We start from the raw sequence: 21409 nt of genomic DNA, 5'->3' as shown, positions 1-21409 counted from the left end.
ACTAGTTGGCTTAAACAGTGGGGATTTATTAGCTTACATTTTGAGGCCAAGAAAATGTCCAAATCAAAGCATCAGCAAGGCTATATTTTCTTCCCAAAGACTGGCTGCCATTGATCCTTGGCTCCTCTGCTACATGACAAAGCACTTGGCAGTGCTGCTAGTGTCTCCCTTCTCTTCTGGGTTTTTGGGTCTTGTTGCTTTCAGCTTCTTGCTTCAGTGACTTTCTTTCTTTTTGTCTGAATTTCATTCCCTTATAAAGGGCTCCAATGAGAGGATTAAGACCCATCCTGAATGAGATGGTCACATCTTAACTGAAGTAGCCTCAATAAAAGATAAACTTACAATGTTCTAAGTTGTAAACTTACAATAGGTTTACACCTACAGGAATGGATTAAGCTTTAAGAATATGATTTTCTGGGGAACATACAGTTCCAGACCACCACATTAGGGTCAGGGACAGGCCAAGAGCAGATCTAGAGATAGGGTTTCCCTCAAATGAGGGTACATAGCTACATGAGTCCGTGTGTAGCAAAGCCCCAATTCTGATCATGGTGTTAGCTTGAGTCCAGCTGCTGTGTGTAGAGGGGCTCTGGTTGAGTGCTTGAAGTCCTTGGTTTATTCCCTTCTGACTCTTCCTTTACTAGTCTTTTCTCCAGCTTCTCTTTGTGGAATTAAAGTACAAAGTATTCATACCCCAGGAAGTGCTCAAGATGATCTAGTAGGGTACAAGAAAAAATATTTTTAAATATTTATATTTTTCTTTCCTCTTCCAAATTCATGTTTACTATATGCTTTATAAGATGCACAATATCTTAGCATGATAGTGCGTGTGTATAACTTGTAAATAAATATGTATACATTATATGTGCCAGTGTTTTATACTTTAAAGGTATATGGTCAGAAGTTTTTGAGAAAATTCCAGAGGAAGAAGAGAAAGAGCCACTGGGGAAATAGGGCCTATTAGGGAATTTCACAACTGACCACTCTTGTTCCCCCTACTACTTCTTGAGGGAAGTGTGAGGGTCGTGAGTGTTGAGGGAGGGAAAGTAAACTGAAAGGTTAAATTTGCTCTCTGGAAACCAAAAACCCAAAATGTTTTTAGATTTATTTTTAAAAGTAAACCATGAATGTTTATCATTTGAGACCTAATGTTGAATCTTTTTGTAAAGCTTTAAAATGTTAATAAACTTACCTCCCTTGGCTCATTTCCTTCTGTTTATTTTAAATATAGATTTTTTAAAAACATATGCTTTTTGTTAAGTTTGGGTCCAGTCTTGGGTGTGGATCCTAGCTATATGATTTTTTTTATTCTAAACTTTTGAATGCCTGCCGCAGGCTAATCATTTTGTCAGATGACATGTCTGTTAAGATAAATAAAAGAGTAATCATCCCTATCCTTAACTTTTGTATAGTTAAGGAGGGTAAATAGACACACAACTAAAAACATAGTTCACTATGATATGATAGTGTTTTAATAGAAGTAGAGATAAAATACTATGGGAGCATCAGAGAACAGGTCATTAATTTTATCTAGAAGGTAGTAGAGGCTTCATTCACAGAAGGCATGTTAGTTGAGCTGGGCCTTGAAGAATAAATTATTCAACAGGTGGTAATGGTACAGAAGAAACATTCTAGGGAGAGGAAGTAACTTGAGCAAAGATATAGAAGGGTGAAATTTATGACATGTTCCAAGAATGGTTTCCTACTCAAGAAGGACAGAATACAGAATATATAGTGGTGAATGGAAGGAGGTGGGGGTAGGGATGAAATCACTAGCTAGATGATCTGGGGCATGGCAGTTAAATGTGCTCAGAGACTCCTTATCAGCAAAATTACACTATTTGCCCTGCCTACCCCACAGGATAGTTGTGGTGGTAAATTGAAATAGGAAAGTAGAATTTAACAATTGTGTGTCTATTTCCCAAACTGTTTATGTTATGATGACATGATGGGAGAGGAGAAGGAAAAGGAGGAGGTGTGAAAAAGTAGATAAAGCAGGAGGATTAAACTGGCACTACAAAACTGGATACAGAGAACCTGAATTTAAGTTTTGAACAGTGTTCTTTTAATTAATATATTAAATTTGGGAAAGATGTTTTCCATGGCAAAGGAGTATACTTATAATACCCATGTGGTTTTGCTCTCCTTTTGAAGTTTAGTGTCGTCTGGTTATTATGTGAGTGTTGAACTAAAACTTGACTTTTTTTTAAGGTGGTGAAAACAGTTGGTTTGCGTGAGGTCTGGTTTTTTGGGCTGCAGTATGTGGACAGCAAAGGTTATTCTACTTGGCTTAAATTAAACAAAAAGGTAAAGTATTTATGATAATATGTTAATATTTAAGTTATAAGTTATGAATTTTTGCTGGAAAAGTTAAAGGTGAGACCGAGTCCAAGCCTTTTCATGAAATTATCTTTGTTTTAATCATTAAGAAGTATCATGCCTTTTAATGCAATTAGACACCATTGTCTTTTCATCTTAGAAAAAAATATTTTCCTATTGAAAACTTAGCATTTAAGAAATACTTTAAAGCAGGTATTGCGTGTGGTATAAAGCGCTTTGACCTTGATTTAAACATCTGCATGATAATTTGTCAAGAATATGAAAATAAGCCGTCATTTTGGTTATTAGATAGGATTTGTGACTGATAGGTCATATTTGTGAAATTAAGCATATAATCTTTTTTTCTTATATATATATTTTTTACAGATGTGGAATCTTAGAGACTACAATATTATTTATAGATTTAGAATTTTACTTGTGCTTTACAGTCTGCTTTCTTCCAAAAGAGTTTGAGGTGACTGGGTTCACTTATTGTGAAACTGATTCTTATTGATTATGCTTGAAATTACTGTTCCAGGTGACACAGCAAGATGTAAAAAAAGAGAATCCTTTACAGTTCAAGTTTAGAGCTAAATTTTTTCCTGAAGATGTTTCTGAGGAATTAATTCAAGAAATAACTCAGAGACTTTTCTTCTTGCAAGTTAAAGAAGCCATCTTAAATGATGATATATATTGCCCACCAGAAACTGCAGTTCTTTTGGCTTCCTATGCTGTACAAGCCAAATATGGAGATTATAATAAAGAGATTCATAAACCAGGCTACTTGACTAATGATAGACTCCTACCCCAACGGTAAGTGAAGCATGTCTTTCTGTTGTATTCTCTGAAGATTTATATTCCAGTAGTTTGTAAATAGAACATTTTTTTTCTTTTTTTGGAAGATTTTAAGTTGTCAGCTGGATCAGGGAGTATACCTTTTTAAGTCATGACCCAGCAGCTACATAGATTTATATAGTCTTACAATTATCTAAACTTTCTACCTCTTCTCCTCTTATTCCCATAAGATGAGCAGTAAATGGAGGCAGTGATAATTTGGGCTTGCGAAGATATAACTGTTGCTGCTTAGTAAAAGTTCTAACACAGGATAGATAGGTGCTTACTAAATGCTTTTGAGAATAACTGAGGTTATGCTTCCTCCCTAGGATTATATTTCTCACTTTTTATAAAGGCATTTTGAACTAGATTTTCAAACTCCTAGTCTAATATTCTGCTTTTATCTACAGCATACTGCTGCCTGTATAACAATTATTTAAAAATAGTATGGCTTAGGGAAAAATCATTAGAAGACATAAATTTGAGTACTGATTCTACCCTTTGCTAGTTCTGTGACTAACGTACATTGCCTAAAATCTCTGAGCTTCAGTGTCTAAATCTGCAAAATGGTGATAATTTGGCTCTGCCTGTAGTTTGTGATTGCAATTTATGAACTGTATGGTTTACAGTTAACTGTGATACAAGTGCTAGTTGGTCGTGCTATTTATAAAATAATCTAGAAGTATGAAATCAAATATTACTTCTGAATATCTCATATGGCCCTGGTATATTTTGAGATCTTTCTTTTAGAATCCGGGGAGAGGTGGTTACTTCCAAATTCCTGAATTTTTTGTTTCTACTTAAATTGCTTTTCTGATTTTGGTTGTTAGTCCAACTGACAGTCTTTTGTCTCAGATTTTTCTAGGTACTGAATTGAGTGATGACTAGTACAGTAGAATTTCATTTCAAATAAGGATTAGTTTTTTAAATACTTTTTTTATTATGAACTTTAATATTTACATAACTAATAATTTTCAAAGTACGATTTAATGAGTAGAGAGCAAATTTCAAAGAATGTTGTGGGTCACAGTTCCACAACTTTAGCTATTTCCATTATTGTAAAATATAATGTACATACGGAAGGTGTTAACTTTCCATGTACAGCTCAACAAGCCATTATATAGGTAATTTCAAAAATTTTTATTATGGGTTATAGTTCCACGGTTCCAGTTCTTTCCTTAATATGCAATATAGGGTATATACAGAAAGGTGAAGACTTTTCAAAACACAATTCAACGAGTAGCTTTAGAACACATTTCGAAGAATGTTATAGGTTACAGTTCTACCGTCATTTACCTCAATAAGGATTAGTTTTTATTTTTATTTGAGGTATAACTTTGTATACTGTAAAGTTTTATGTATAGTAAATGAAGTGTGCATTATTAGACTTTAAAGTCAGCACATAGGTAAATGTTATATATAATCAGAATTACCTTTAAAGATTTCTTTAATGTTCGTGAAAGAATGGTCATGCTGTAGCTCAAGTACAACACAGACTGTTGTTCTTTCATTGTTAGATCAGATTGCTGTTTGGTTGAACACCAGATGAAGTAATTCGCTTACATCTAGTAATAATGTGATTTAAAAATATTTTAAACACTGCACTCATACTCAGGTACATTTAACTTAATTCCTTTATTTTAAATACTTTTGTACTGTAGCCCACTCTGTGTAAAAAGAAGATAGCTGAACTGCTTTGTATAGTGTGTTATGGCAGCTAGTGCACATGCTCTTTCAGATTTGGTCCTTAATTTTTCAGGTCCAGATACTTAATTGTTCTTTCAGAGTTAATAGGCTATGGAAGACTGATTCAAGATACTTAATCTTAAAAGAAACTGATTCATAAGTCAGAATAGTAATTTTTTGGTTTAGAAAAAGAAAAACCTTCACACTGATTGGAATATTATATGTGTGGTATATAACACACTTTTTTCCTGTATCTTAAGTACCTTGAAGGGGGGGGAGGGTTAGTAATCAGAAGGTTATTTAGTGATCATAAGTCAAAAACAAATAATTTGATGATTTTGATGAATGCTAAATTCCAGTTTTGAAAAACCCAGATGAGCAGTAGAGTTCAGCTCTCTGGTGATATGGATAATCAGCTCCTTCAGACAGTTTTTCTTTCCTTTGAAGAGAGCCAGATATACAAACATTTTTACATACCAAGTTTCTGACTTGAATATCTCTGTGGTTGGTAATTAACATTTGATAACAGCAATTGGGTGCGCACTAGGTTATGCCTTACAGGCTTATTGTATGCTTCTTGGTGGACACAAAAGCCAAACAGCAGGAGAGAGTATAAAGATCAGAAAAATGTGAAAACCTAAGTGCTCTAAGGAGAAAGAGAAAAAACTCTTCTCCCAAAGGGCAAGAGCTTGAAAGAGGATGCATAAAGGAGCAGCATACAGTAAGAACATAATGGTCTGTTTTGAGATCTCACTAAACAATCCATTCTAACTAGTAAGTAACTTGTTAAGGGGAAGGGGAATATTGCATCACAAGATTTCCTTATACTGCCAAGAAATCTCTGGGCTACATGCAAAATTTTCCCACAGTAAGACAATAATATTTTTTTTTCTTCATTTTATTGAGATATATTCACATACCACGCAGTCATACAAAACAAATCGTACTTTCGATTGTTCACAGTACCATTACATAGTTGTACATTCATCACCTAAATCAATCCCTGACACCTTCATTAGCACACACACAAAAATAACAAGAATAATAATTAGAGTGAAAAAGAGCAATTGAAGTAAAAAAGAACACTGGGTACCTTTGTCTGTTTGTTTCCTTCCCCTATTTTTCTACTCATCCATCCATAAACTAGACAAAGTGTAGTGTGGTCCTTATGGCTTTCCCAATCCCAAGACATTAATATTTTAACACCACAGCTTTAGTAGTGATTTGGTGGGCATGGGGTAGGAGGTAACAGTTTTCACTGTACAAATTTTTATATAGTGTATTATCTGTATCATAGAATAATAGCAGCAAAAAGGTTAATACTTAGACTAAAGGAAGAATTAGGGCCCAAGAACTTTAATCTGTGCTTCTCTGATTTTCTGTTAAAAATGAGAAAGGCCACTTTCCTTTGTTTGAGGGGAGAGGGATCTGGGAGTTCATTCATTTGAAACATTTGCATTCCCATAAACTGTATAAGAATAACTATGTATTACTTATCATAGGTTAAGGATTATAGAAACTTTTTATTTTGACATCATTATAGTTGCACATAAAAATTGTAAGAAATAATAGAGCGATCCCGTGCATCCTTGTATCCTTCACCCATCCCCCACCAGTGGTGACATCTTATGTAACTGTAGTAGAATATCTGAACTAAGATATTGATATTGATAGACTCTACCAACCTTATTCAGATTTTTCCAGCTTTAGATGCACTCATCTGTGTGTGTGTGTGTGTGTTTATGAGGGGATTGGTATTTACTTCTATGCAGTTTTATCATGCGTATAGGTTCATGTGACCACCACGGCAGGCAAGATACAGAAGAATTCTAGACTTTTGAAACAGTAATGGTTTTGAATCATAAGGTATTTTCATAGATTTTTTTTTCCCTTTATAGTGTTTTGGAACAACACAAACTGACAAAAGAACAATGGGAAGAAAGAATACAGAACTGGCATGAAGAACATAGAGGAATGCTAAGGTATTCAGATGGCCATTTTCTGTGTGTTTTTCCTCAAATTATTTTTATTTCATAACAATTATTACTACATCAGATTAATCCCCAAAGACTATTTGACTTATTGAGTAAATATAAAGCACTAAATTTTAATCCAAGGTATTTTTGCAATTCTAGTTTGGTATTAGATATTCTTACTTAAATATGTTAAAATTAGTTTTATTCCCACAGGGAAGATTCTATGATGGAATACCTGAAGATTGCACAAGATCTAGAAATGTATGGAGTCAACTATTTTGAAATAAAAAATAAAAAGGGAACTGAATTGTGGTTAGGTGTTGATGCTTTGGGTCTGAATATTTATGAGCATGATGACAAGTAAGTAAATTGGTTGCATAGTGAACTAGTCATTATTCAGTGGTCTAAATGGCTTTAATCTTATGTCCCATATATAAAAGTTGTTCTTTGGCCTGAATACCTATATATATATATATATATATATAATTTTTTTTTTTTTTTTTTTTACAAGTTAAGAGGTTAGTTCCTCATAGATTTGCAGGTACTGTATTTCCATTTTCTCAGTATCTTTCATTTCCAGGTTCTACTTCTCAGTATATTTATCAAATAGGATAATCCACTTTTATTTGAAGTATGGTTCTTGAGCTCCTGTGAGTTCTATCTAGTAATTTAATTAAAATTTGTTCCCTCAATAGGTAAAGAATAATTCCTTAAATGTTTCTATGCTTGGCAGATAGGTTGAAATTGTAGTTAACATATATAAGAAATCAGGAGCAATGAGAGAATGAAATTAATAGATGTATGATGTATTTTGTAACACATTTTTTTGAGGACTTAACCTTATAGGAATTATTTTTATTTTTGAACACTAGTAAAGTAGATTATCCTTGTTTTATGCATGGTGAACAATGCCATTATATTTTGAAATTGATCATGCATTTATTTTTATATTAACATAAAATACATAAGACTTTTTTAGCATTTTTCAGGAATGATAGCTGCAATTGTCTTGTACCCTTCTTTAAATTATTTACACAAAAGCATCCAAGTCTATGCCAGTAACACCTTCTTTTAAGGCATTACTTCTTATTCTGGGTTGGTTCCAACACTTTAGTTTTCATTATTACTGATCTCTAATAAAATAATAATTTCTAGGCATGTGTGTTGACTCCAAAAGAGAGCATTTCACTAATCCTACTCCAATATTCTCTTGTTTATATTGCCAAAAAATGTTAAAATACTGTATCATTCAGAAGAGAATATTTTGAAGTTTTTGAAAACTAAAAATGACTCCAAGATCAAAAAGGATGTGTTGACCAAATCTTTTCTTCTTTTTCACCACTATTGTATTAGTTTCTATGAAAGTACCTATTAAAAATAGGAATACAGATAAAGATGGGGAATATGGAAAGGAGTTAGAACAGGATGGGAGGGTCTGGGATTGGGGATGGTAGACAAAGAGAACTTTGATTTTATAGTGTAATGGTTCAGTTTCTTTGTATAATGAGAAGGCATTAATTTATTACCTTTTTTTTTTTTTTTAAAGTAGAAAATGAAATATAATACAGCTTAAAAGGCTTTGGTTACACTCCTACCAGCTCTGCTACTAATTACTTTTGTGACCCTGGTCAAATTATTAATACTCTGAAATGAGTATAGCTTCCAAGCCCACCTCACAAGATTGTTGTGAGAATTATATGAGGAAATTGCTTTAGAATTTTTCAAAGTAGTGCGTAAATGTAGTATATAGTATTACCCTAAAAATACTGTGTTCTGGCAACCTAATTTTTAAGCATGTTAACTTTGACTTATTTTAGTGGCCATCAGAGGGCAGTATAACACATGTCTATTGAGAAAAGAATATTTATGTAGAAAACATTACTTGCTAGACTTTAGTTCTTTGTTTGCTTAAGAATTAAAAGGAATGTAAATAGGTAGAAATTCATGCCCTGTTATCAAGCACCTGCGCAAAAGATGTCTTTTGACTAGCATAGGTGTCACAATCATTTGTTACTTTTGTCATTAGGATAATAGTGATACATTGGATGAGTAGTGTGAAACAGTACAAAATATGAAAAGCAGAAACAGAATTCTTGTTCCAATCTGATTCCCTAAATCTTTGTAGATAGGGTGGTTAAAATGGGGGCAACAATTGTGTTTTATAGTATTAGTTTTGAATTCCAGCTCTGCCATTATCTAAACATTTGTTTATGTCTTTGCTTACATTTTTTTTTAAATTGAGATATAATTAACATACCCATACATTTCATTGTTTAAAACATACAATTCAGTGTTTTTTGGATCTTCGCAAATATCCAAATAGAATAAAAAATAAAGCTTATGCAAAGCCCATGATAGATTTTTCTAGGTAATGTTAGGAAAATAATTATAATGCTTTTAAGGTTTGGGCCACAAACATGAAACCTTTAGATAGTTATTCTTTGTTTTATGTGCTCTAACTTATCACATTTCCCCTTAAAAGATAATGTCGACTGTGTGCTCTGAGTAAGCTAATACATTTTGAAAAGCTGGAACTCGTAAGACTGGTCATTTGGCTAACTTGGCCCCAGAAAGTTGAAATGAAATTTTGTGCATTATTTATTGCTTTTAATTAAAGGATGCTTCTGTTTTTGAAGGTTAACACCTAAAATTGGTTTTCCCTGGAGTGAAATCAGAAATATTTCATTTAATGACAAAAAATTTGTTATAAAGCCAATCGACAAAAAGGCACCTGTAAGTAAAATTCTTCCATATGTTTTTTGTTTTCTTTTTTGAATTTCTAGTTTTATATTTTACTAAAATCATTAAATTGGGCATATTTTCATTTTTTCTTTTTTAATGCAATTTTATTGAGATATATTCACATACCACACAATCCATCCAAAGTATACAGTTAGTGGCTCACAGTATCACCACGTAGTTAATTGTACATTCATCACCACAATTAATTTTAGAACATTTTCATTAAAAAAAAAGAGAAAACCCAAAATATCCCATACTCCTTTTCCTCTGCTATTATTGAACCCTGCATTGATGTGTTACATTTGTTACTTTTGAAGAAAGAATGTTGAGATATTACTGTTAGCTATAGTCCATAGTTTGCAATAGGTGCATTTTATCCCATTTGCCACTCTATTATTAACTCCTTGTAATAGTTTTTGTACATTTATTCTAGTTCAATGAAGAAATTTTTTTGTACTTGTACTTTTAATCACAGTCATCATCCACCACAAGATTTACTGAGTTATATAGTCCCATGTTTTAACCTCTGTCTTTCCTTCTGGTGACATATATAACTCTAAACTTCCCCTGTCAACCACATTCACACCCTGTACTGTTAATTATACTCACGTTAATGTGCTGTCATCACCTCTGTCAATTTCTACTCATTCAAATTCAACCTAGTTAAAAATTCTGCACATCTTAAGCAACCACTCCCCATTCTATAGCCTCATTCTATTTCCTTGTAACCTATATTCTAGATTCTCTGCCTATGAGTTTATATAGTATAATTAGTTCATATTAGTGAGATCATACAGTATTTGTCCTTTTGTGTCTTGCTCATTTCCATTTGTTTTTAAGTATCAACTCTTTATATTTCTGCCAGTTTGCTATGATGTCACTTGAAGAATGGCATTGTTTATTTATTGAATTGTTCCTGAGAAACATTCTCTTACCATAACTTAACTTTCCCAGTGATTGAATAATGAATATGATTAATAATACAAGGTTGTAATTTTTTATAAAATATAAATATTAGACTTTTTGTTTTAAAGTTAAAAATTACTAGAAGTGAAATTTAAATATGATAGGTATTATTTATTAGGAAGTCGGTTTAAAACAGTCACCATTCCTAAGAAGCAATTTTGAAACATTTGTTTATTGATGGTTTGAATGTAGTGAGATAACCCTATTCTAAATGAACTCTGTTTGTAGAATTTTGCATCATGAGCTTTGTAGTTACGTAACTGGCAGCCTTGGACTTAAAAAAATTAAAAGAATTTTTTGATACCTCTTAAGTATTCTAACTCTGTTAATCATTGAAAAGACAAAAAGATAAGAATACACTTCTAGGTTTAAAAAAAAAACAAGAAAACAAAACCTAGAGCCATGAAAAAGGGATCAATTTTGAGATTATGGCAAAGGGCAAAACATATCGAAAAACTTCCTATAGAAGGAATTCTCTGAAGTGTGAGGAACCAGATGCCCATGGTAACCTAGGGAGATGAGAAAAGAATAAATGTTGTTTAATGTATTGAGAGGATAAGAACATTAACCTTCTTATAAAACTGGTAAAACAAGACTAGGGAGTAGGTAGGTGAATATATGCACCAGGAGTTAAGGTATTTATGATTTCTAAAGTATATATAATATGACAGTAGAATTCATACCACATATTGAAGTTTAGTAAAAATTGTGAGAGAGACTGTCCTTCAGGAAGATTTTAAATTGACAATATTTTATGTTTAGGATTTTGTTTTTTATGCTCCTCGTCTGAGAATCAATAAGCGGATTTTGGCTTTATGTATGGGAAACCATGAACTATACATGCGAAGACGGAAGCCTGATACTATTGAAGTACAACAGATGAAAGCTCAGGCTAGGGAGGAGAAACATCAGAAGCAGTTGGAAAGGTATGAAATTTATAGCCTTTCATTCTTAACTGATGGAGATAGGCAATCTAAAACTCAAGACTGCTGTATTTCCTTAAAGTACTCTAAATTTACATTTTGATGTTATTTTCACTGTGTTAAAATTAAAAGAAGGTATTATCACTCTATCCTCTTTTAAAATGAAAATTAGATAATTTTCAAGTTAGAAATCTTGAGGGATATGCTGAGAAAATAGCTTTTCATAACTTTAGATATGCTTTTCCTTTATCATATTTGTTTTTCATTGGTTGATACAGTTTTGGATGTAGTGGTTTGGAATTATGAAATTTGTTTTGCTTGTGATTTATAGTCTTAATTTTTCAGAGCAAGAATGTGCGGAATATTTTACTTTGAAACAATATTAGTGACATCGTAGAACCCACCTATAAAGTCTGTTCTCAGTAGGATAACACCAGTACTCCCTGCCAAAGACACTGATTTTTTTTTTAAAATTTAATTTTATTGAGATTGTTCACATACCATACAATTATCCAAAGATCCAAAGTGCACAATCAGTTGCCCATGATACCATTCTACAGCTGTGCATCCATCACCACAATTATTTTTTTTCCCAATGTTTAGAACATATTCATTACTCCAGAAAAGAAATAAAAACAAAAAAAGGAAACTCAAATCCTCCCATACCCCTAACCACTCACCTTCCATTATTGACTCATAGTATTGGTATTGTACATTTGTTACTGTTGATGAAAGAATGTTAAAATACTACTAACTGTTGTACATAGTTGGCAATAGGCATATTTTTTCCCTATATGCCCCTCTATTATTAAGTTCTGGTTATAGTGTCACACATTTGTTCTAGTTCATGAAAGAGATTTCTAATATTTGTACAGTTAATCATGGACATTGTCCACTACAAGATTCACTGTTTTATACATTTTTCTTTTAACCTCTAGCTTTCCTTCTGTTGACATATATGACTCTAAGCTTCCCCTTCTCACCACATTCACACACCATTCAGCACTGTTAAGTTATTTTCACAATAACATGCTACCGTAACCTCTGTCCATTTCCAAACACTTAAGTTCAGCCTAGTTGAACATTCTGCTCATAATAAGCAACCACTCCCCATTCTTTAGCCCTGTTCTATATCCTTGAAACTTATATTTCATGTCTGTGAGTTTACATATTATAATTAGCTCATATCAGTGAGACCCTGCAATATTTGTCCTTACGTATCTTATTTCACTCAATATAGTGTCCTCATGGTTTCTTCATCAACCTGTTTTTTTTTTTAAGATAGTTTTGTTCACTCACCATGCTTTCTGTCCTAAGTAAACAATCGATGGTTCCCTGTATAGTCATGTATTTATGTATTCACTGTCATCACCACTGTCTGTATAAGGACATCTCCATTTCTTCCACAAAGAAGGAAGAAGAGTCAAAGAAGGTAGAGAGACAAAAGAAAAAGAAAAAGAAAGAAAGAAAAAAAAAACATGACAGCTAAAAAGGAACAAAAGGAAAGATAGAATTAAACTAAAGTAGAATAAAAGAGTCAGACAACATCACCAATGCCAAGAGTCCCATACCCCTCCCTTATGTCCCCCTCTTTTAGGCATTTAACTTCGGTATATTGCCTTTGTTACATTAAGGGAAGCATAATACAAAGTTTCTGTTAACTGTAGTCTCTAGTTTGCATAGATTGTATTTTTTCCCCAACATCACCCCATTTTTAACACCTTGCAAGGTTGACATTCATTTGTTCTCCCTCATGTAAAAACATATTTGTACATTTTATCACAATTGTCGAGCACTCTAGATTTTACTGAGTTATACAATCCCAGTGTTTATCTTTCCTCTTTCTTTCTGATGTCCCACATGCTCCTAACTTTCTTCTTTCAGCCATACTCTTTGTTCAGTGTACTTACATTGCTGTGCTGCCATCACTGAAAATTGTGTACCAGACCTCTCACTCCTGTCTTTTCCTATCTGTCTGTAGTGTTCCCTTAAGTATTTCCTGTAGTGCAGGTATCTTGTTCTCAAACTGTCATTGTCTGTCAGAGATTATTTTAAACTCTCCCTCATATTTGAAGGACAGTTTTGCCAGATACAGGATTCTTGGTGGTTTTTCTCTTTCAGTATCTTAAGTATATCACACCACTTCCTTCTTGCCTCCATGGTTTCTACTGAGAAATCCACACATAGTCTTATCAAGCTTCCTTTATATGTGATGGATCACTTTTCTCTTGCTGCTTTCACGATTCTCCCTTTGTCTTTGACATTTGATAATCTGATTATTAAGTGTCTTGGTGTAGGTCTAATTCTGTTTGGGGTACGCTGCGCTTCTTGGATCCGTAATTTTATGTCTTTCATAAGAGATGGGAAATTTTCAGTGATTATTTCCTCTATTAATGCTTCTGCCCCTTTTCTCTTCTCTTCTCCTTCTGGGACACCCATGACACATTCATGTGCTTCATGTCGTCATTCAATTCCCTGAGACATTGCTCATATTTTTCCATTCTTTTCCCTATCCTTTTGTGTATAGGATTTCAGATGTCTTGTTCTCCAATTCCTGAGTGTTTTCTTCTACCTCTTGAGATCTGCTGTTATACGTCTCCATTGTGTTTTTCATCTCGTGTGTTGTGACTTTCATTTCCTTATTCTGCCAGTTGTTTTTTCCAAACTCTAGATTTCTACCGTATGTTCACCTAGTGTTTTCTTTATAGCCTTCATCTCTTTTGCCATATCTTCCCTGAACTTGCTGATTTGGTTTTTGATTTGATTTATTATATTTCTTTGAAAATCTTTAATAGATTCTTTCATTAAAGTGAAACAATGTCTCAAGTGTATCTTGACTGAGGTGTCAGTTTGTTCCTTTGCCTGGGCCATATCTTCGTTTTTCCTAGTGTAGATTGTAGTTTTCTGTTGTCTAAGCATCTGGCTTCCTTGGTTACCCCAGTCAGATTTTCCTAGACCAGAACGGGTTCAGAACTCAGAATGGGGTTATATTCAGTTTCAAGTCTCCCTGTTAGTGTGTCTTAGAGATTGACAGACTTTCCTGTGAGGTCTCTAGCCACTGTGCTTTTCCTAACCTGCCCAGCAAGTGGCACCTGTCAGCCTGTCATTCCTGACTGGTGTAAGGAAGTGTGGCCCCTTTGGATTCTGTTTTGGCTGTTTTGTCCCAGTCTCTGGGGTCTGGTTCTGAAAGGAAGACCAGTGGTAGAGCTGGGCCCCACCTCCTTCCTCTCAGGGAAGATACACCCCCTAGGGAGTTATTTGCATTTGAATAGCTCCTTTGTCTCTCTGACTCTGTTATCTCACCCCTGTCTGGGTCAGAGTGCTATGAACTGAAAATGGCTGAGGCTCTCTCCACTGAGCCCCTCAGGTTGAGAGAGAGAGAAAGGGACAGAAAGCCCCCTTTCAGAGCCAGTCCATGGCCCCCCACTTTCACCCCTCGGCCAGTGGTAATGCCTGGTCTTCTGGGCTCCCCCTCCCGGGACAGAGGAGTCTTCTGATTCTTTAAGGTCAGTTGTCACTAAAAGCCTCTGTCTGCTTGTTAGGGGTTTGTAGCTTGTATTTAGCATTCCACATTTGTTAATTAAAACTACAGTTGGAGCTAGGTTAAGCTATACTTGCTTGCTCTGGGAATGCTGCTTTCTACGAGGTTTTGCAGCTCAGCCTGCCATGGGGGGAGGGGATCCTGGCGCTGTTCTGCAGTTTTTACTTACAGATTTTATGCTGTGATCTCAGACATTCCTCCGGTCCATGTTGGTGTATGAAGTGTGGACAGTCATGGCTGTCTCCTAGCAATTATTCTAAATTATTTATTTGTTGTTCCTGGCAGTTTATTAGTTGCTCCAGGGGACTAACTAAATTCCACTCCTATCTATTCTGCCATCTTGCCCCCTCCCAAGCCAACAGGTTTTTTTTCTTTTTTTTTTTTCCCCAAGTATCACAATGTTTATTGATAGATATAAGTATATAAAATCAGGGCATGAGCATGACTTGATAAATTAAGTAGACTTAATTTCAATACTGTAATAAGAAGAACCAATTCAAATTCTTGCTATTTGTTTCACACCCACAAAAAACACTTCAAGGGCATTAATGATCTCTCAAAACTGATCAGTTTTGTGCAAATAAACCATGTTTCTTTTAAAAAGACTTGTGCACTTGCCCAGGCTCAAGGATATTAAAATCTAGGACATAAAGCCCATTACTAGAGGTAGAAATACAGGCAATATACTATTACAGCAACAACCATCAATTACAATTAAGAATTTTTCTCTGATAACCAAATGGATAATCAAATATTGCAACAACTCAAGTATTACTGAGCAAAGTGCATTTCTACAGTATTCAGTGTTGCTATTCAGTTTTCTAACTTAAAACAGCATGTGATAACTGGCAGCAAAGAAGGTCCTTGCAATAGACTGCCTCTGCTTGAGAACTTACGATGTAATTATTGCATGCTAGTAATATACTATCTAAACATTAAAGGTACTCCTAAAATATTAGATGGTAGACTATGATTAAGACATTACACTACAAAAAAACCTTATGCAGAAGGAAATCCTATTGATGTGCTTCTGCTTTAAATATTGTGAAAACGTTACAGCGGAATGAATTTTCGCAGTGGTTAGGTCAATTGCAGTTATATCAGCAACAGTACGTTTGGCACAATTTAAAGGCTTTGGCTGGTTCTTTAGTCAGTTTCTTCCTCCGATTCTTCTTCTTCAGGAGTTTCTAGCCAGGTTAGCCACTGATTCACCTGAAACAAAGCCTTGCCTTTTCCTGGAAACTCTTGGGTTATATCTTCTTTCCAAGCCAAGAAACCTTCTTCTTCAGTTATCTCCATGTCATAGAAATGGACAAAAAAGCAGAGTAACATGCCTTTTGGGAAGTTGCTATTGTAGCAGTGCACCTGAAGAGCATAGTGAGCACTGACTTGTAGATCAATGTGATCATGAAGGAATTTCCGCATTACTGGCTTGAAAGAAAGAAGCAATTGTTTTTCCTGCTCTAACTGTTCTTTGGAAGGAGCAGAGGAAGAATCTGTTTCATCACTGGGTGGGTTTACTTTACTAGAAATATACTGTAAGAAGCTCGTCATCAAGATGTTCACAAATCCTTTATCTACATGAAGTTTGGGAGAGGTGTTATCTTTAATCCATTTATATATGGTTTGAGGGGATGGATCCAACTTGATTTGCTTCAACAGTTCTTTCTGTAGTTTTAGGAATGGGAATAAGAAACTCAGTCCCTTTCCTTCCAAAATTTCCAACATACAATCCTCATTTTGATCAATTTCTGGGAGCATTTTCTGCATATTGACCTTGCTTTGTTGAAAAAGTTCTGTTAACCATTCCTGATCTTGTAACTTAGCTAATTGCTGAAGGCAAAGTAAGAAGAGAGGAAAATGGGTGCCACTTTCCAGTGGTTGAGCTAGTTCTGAGATGCTCACCAGCTCTGAAATGATGGCACGAGCTGCAAACTGTGCTAAATGTGATTTCACCAAGGGGATGTCAGCCTCCAGTTTGGGGCACTGGTCTGGTACATTCAGGAAAGCCTGCATGAAGTTGTCACTAGTAGCTATACCTTCATGTTTGAGTAAACTGATCAAAGAACTTGCTTTCTCTTTATTTTCATCACTTCTATCTAGTGACAGAATGATCACTTTGCTCAACATCTCAGGAAGAAAGTGTTTAGGAACACATGTTTTTAATGGATTCACTTACACTTTCAAAAAAGATACTGTTAAATACACAAAATTGAGAGTTTTATAAATAGAAAATGTTGAATAAAATCCTCATTGACCTTGGAACCAGATTACTAGGTCCAGCAATATAATTCCCAAATCTGATTCAAGATTAATTTAGACTTCATGCTTTATTTGTAAAAATGTACAGATCAAATTAAAGTTAACCTTTATTGTGGGACTCTTTATAGAACAACATGATAATCTAACAAATAGAGTAAGTCCTGAAGAAACAGTTGAGGAACTCTGAACATATAAAAATGTTTTGGGGAATAACTCATTTATATCTAGTAATTAAATAAGTTTTCTGCTAGAAAACATTTTGCTTCTTACTCTTTTAGTGCTTGTATTAATAATACATTTTTTTCCTTAAATTTCTCTGTTAATCCAGACATTGTCTTAGTTCAGATTGCTTCTCTCAAATGGTGTGTGAATCTGCCTTAAAGAAATTTACCAAATCATTAAACTTTTTAAAATAGGTCTGGAAGCTTTCCAGTAATTTGTCAATCCCATCATTAAAGACACTGTGTTGTAGTATTACTTTGACTGTACTTTGACCTTTTTTACTGCTCTCATGTGGCTTAGGATCACATTGTGGTTCTAGTCTTTTTAAAAATAGTTCTTTATTGGACTTCACTTTCCATGTATTCTTATCCATCATAACCTTTCCATCTTCGTTTCTCGAAAGCAAAACTTTTAAAAGTCTCTTTTTCTTTTATCATCTTTTCCTCACTTTGAAAGATTCTACTCTCTTACAAATCTTCTTTTGCGAGTTAAATGAGAAGTTATTTTTCATGTAGCTCTGTAGCTCCTGTGTCCATATTATGACTCCATAATATGTCCTAACTCTTCCTGTCCATAGTATTGATACGTTTACATTCTTGACTTACGTATATTAGCCTATATGTCTTTTATTTCTCAACACAAAGAGAGGGTTGCTATGGCTTCTAGTATGTTTAATAAGTAGCATTTGGTGGTGGTTCTATATTTCAGTTACTCCAAGGCCTAAAGGGAAGTGGAAGACTTAAACTTTCTCTTTTGGCACAATAATAATCCCATGGTTCCATTCTTGAATAAACGTTACAGCCTTTCATTAGCAAGCATTTATTGACTGCCTTGTACATAGTAGGGATTTAGTAACTGTTAATTCATTTGACTGCTTAGAGGATGTTTTATAATATTCTAGCCACATATGAATTGAGAATTGTTCAGAAGTGGCATGGCAAGTCTTCATTTATTCCCTGCTTTAAAGGTCAGGGAGAAAGAAATAGCAGTTGTATATGAGGGAAGAAATTCTGGTATGAGTCCATTGGCAAAGTAGCCAGCAGGCATGCTTATGGGAATGCTCAGAGGTATGCTGCTTATAGCTCTGGGGCAAAAACAGTAGTTAGGAAAGGGCAGAAAGGAAGCCTCTTTCCCTACAATACCTTGGTGTGTAGCTATAGTCTTTCCCTTAAATTCTCATAACTTTGGTCTTTTTTGCAGTGAACATCTTATGTACCAGGACTGATCCCTGTAGACTTTGTTTTTAGGTTTTATTTACATCCAAAGTGAATGATGACTCATTCTGTAACTTGTGCACATTTTTGTGTGGATAAAATTGTTACCACATTTAAAAATAGAGCCTTGAGTTTACTATTTGGATTCAGATAGGCATGTGCAAATTATAGGTTAGCTATGGAAGATTCTGTATCATGCTGGCTGTATCACTCAGGATGCTTCTTCCGTAGGACACAACTTAGTGTCCTACAAAGAAAACAGGCTTTGGAACTAGATAAATCCGGTTTGACTCCTGTTCTTATACTTGTAGTATAACTGGACCCATTTGATAGTCTTTAAAAAATTAGGTATTCTAAAATTTATTTTTTGTGTGTTGGTACAGAGAATTGTACTAAGGCTGGAAGTTAGAAATAGGCTTTGAGGGCTAGAGAATGGGGAGGTATTTTCGGTGGGGAAGCCAACAGGAGCAAAAGTAAAGAGAGGAATATATATGGCATGTCTAGGGGCCAGTGAATGGCCCAGCTTGATCCTCCCAGGTGAACAGTATTTAGAGGAGAAGCAGGATCTTCCAGTTTCATAAGGGGAAAAAAACAGATGTCCCTCAAACTAGGTATCCCTAGCAATGTGGAGAACTGAAGGCGTCTGTATTAGTTGAATGGTATGCCAGCTGGTAATGACTGTAGTCGAAGAGAATTCTTATAAGATGGGAGAAATGAACCCCCAATAGTGTAGCAGAGTAAATTTTACGAAGTGTTTTAAATATAATCAGGCTAAGTATCTGCTGTGTACCATTTATTCCATTTTTCAGTTATGAAGACTAAATTTTTTTCCTCCAACTTACTTGTTTACCTTTTAAGTCTTTTTCTCTGCTTCCATTGTCTCCACCTCCATCCCCTAAGATAAATGAATAATGTTTCAATAGGAAAAGGCTAAATAAGACCAGCACCCATCCCCAGACGGGGAAGGGGCCATATGCTAGAGCTGGACCTGAAAGGTTTTGGGTTGGTGGAATTGGTATGGAAAAAAGTAGCACTTGATCACACCAGCAGTTACTTGAAAAGAACTGTGGGTTTTTTGTTTTGTTTTGTTTTGTTTTTTGTTTTTAGCATATGATTCAGAAGCATTACTCACATTCACAATGTTATGCTACCATCGCCACTTTCTGTTACCAAAACATTGCCATCACCCCAAACAGAAACTGCCCGTTAAACATTGACTACAGGTTCCCTACCCCTACTCCTGCCTTTGATAACCTGTAATCTACTTTCTGTCTCTACAGATTTGCATGTTCTAGTTATTTCACATATTTCATCCAGTACTTGTCCTTTTGTGTCTGGCTTATTTCACTCGATATTGTCTTCAGGGTTCATCCATATTGTATTATGTATCAACACTTCATTTCTTTTTATGGCTGAATAATGTTCCGTTGAATGGATATATCACATTTTGTTCCTCCATTCATATGTTGATGGATACTTGGGTTGCTTCTACCTTTTGGCTATTGTGAATATTGCTGTTACAAACATTGGTGTACAAAGATCTGTTCAAGTTCCTTTTCAGTTCTTTTGGGTATATTCATAGACATGGGGTTGCTAGGTCATATGGTAGTTCTATGTTTAACTTTCTGAGGACCCACCAAAATGTTTTCCATAGTGGCTGCACCATTTTACATTCCCACCAGTAATGTACGAGCCTTCCCATTTCTCTGCATCCTTGCCAGCACTTATCTTCCATTTTTAAAATTACAGGTATCCTAGTGGTAGAAAATATTGTGCTTTTGTTTTCATGGACATCCTAATGTTGCAGCTTTCTAAAGTACACAGAAAGGGCAGTAGACTTTTGGGGGCCACCAGGCCCTTGTTTTGCCCTGGGAAACTGGAAAATTCATTCCTTCAAGCCTCTATTACTTATGCCTTCTCAAGGGGTGGGGGCTTCCAAGTCCATAAATTTCTTCGCCCATGTATGCTCTGTAGATTCAAATAGGATAGGGAGTGAGAGATGAATGTGCTTCTGGGGGTGGCTCTCCTTCCTGGCTGTTGAGAAAGCATCATGTAGGGAACAGAGGTGGGGCTTCCCTTGCATGGATGAGCTCCAGATCATAGGTTTTTAAATGCTGTGAGGATTCATTGAACAAGTGCAGAGGTCTGGTTACTCTTAGACTTCATGTTTTTGTTTGGTGTGCTAGAAGGTTAGCCCTTACTGACTTGTGACAACACTAATTGTTTGCCCCAAAGGTGGACCCTCTTTCTGTGCTAGAGGCAGATGATTATCTTGGACCTGCATGCATTTTTTTTTTTTAACATTTTATTTTGGAATAAATTTAAAGTTATAGGAACAGTTGCAAAAACCATACAATCCCCATACACAGAACTCCAGCATTCCCTGACCCCCCCCGATACCCCCCGATCCACAAACTTTAACATGTTGTCCCACTGCTATTTTTTTCCCTCCCTCCCTCTCTCCTTATCATCCATCGTCTATTGCTCGGTCTTCTGAACATATGAGAGCTAGCTGCACACCTCCTTGAACAAACACTATAATTCTCATATACAATTCCCATGAACAAGAACATTCTTTTATGCAATCCCATTAAGCGCAGCTAAGAAGTACCAGAGAGTCAACAATGATACAAAGCTTACATTCTATATTTCCTTTTCCTTATGTCTCAACTATGTCCCTTTGAGCCTCCTGTCCTCCATCGTCCGATCCTATCCAGGGTCATC

At 35.1% G+C, this 21409-nt stretch overlaps 1 protein-coding gene across 2 annotated transcripts in view; it reads left to right on the top strand.

Annotated features, from left to right (window-relative positions):
* RDX (radixin) overlaps window positions 1–21409 on the top strand; it is a 152276-nt gene that overhangs the window by 53185 nt on the left and 77682 nt on the right. For both annotated transcript variants that reach the window (XM_037841375.1, XM_037841376.1), the window contains exons 4-9: window positions 2212–2307; window positions 2858–3132; window positions 6738–6821; window positions 7029–7175; window positions 9452–9548; window positions 11286–11449. In XM_037841375.1, coding sequence (XP_037697303.1) covers window positions 2212–2307; window positions 2858–3132; window positions 6738–6821; window positions 7029–7175; window positions 9452–9548; window positions 11286–11449 — 863 coding nt within the window. The remainder of the gene's footprint in view (window positions 1–2211; window positions 2308–2857; window positions 3133–6737; window positions 6822–7028; window positions 7176–9451; window positions 9549–11285; window positions 11450–21409) is intronic.

This window comes from Choloepus didactylus, chromosome 6 (genome assembly GCF_015220235.1).
Source record: "Choloepus didactylus isolate mChoDid1 chromosome 6, mChoDid1.pri, whole genome shotgun sequence".
NCBI lineage: Eukaryota > Metazoa > Chordata > Mammalia > Pilosa > Megalonychidae > Choloepus > Choloepus didactylus.
Note: the sequence above shows the minus strand (reverse complement) of the source record. Positions and strands in the feature narration are given on the sequence as shown.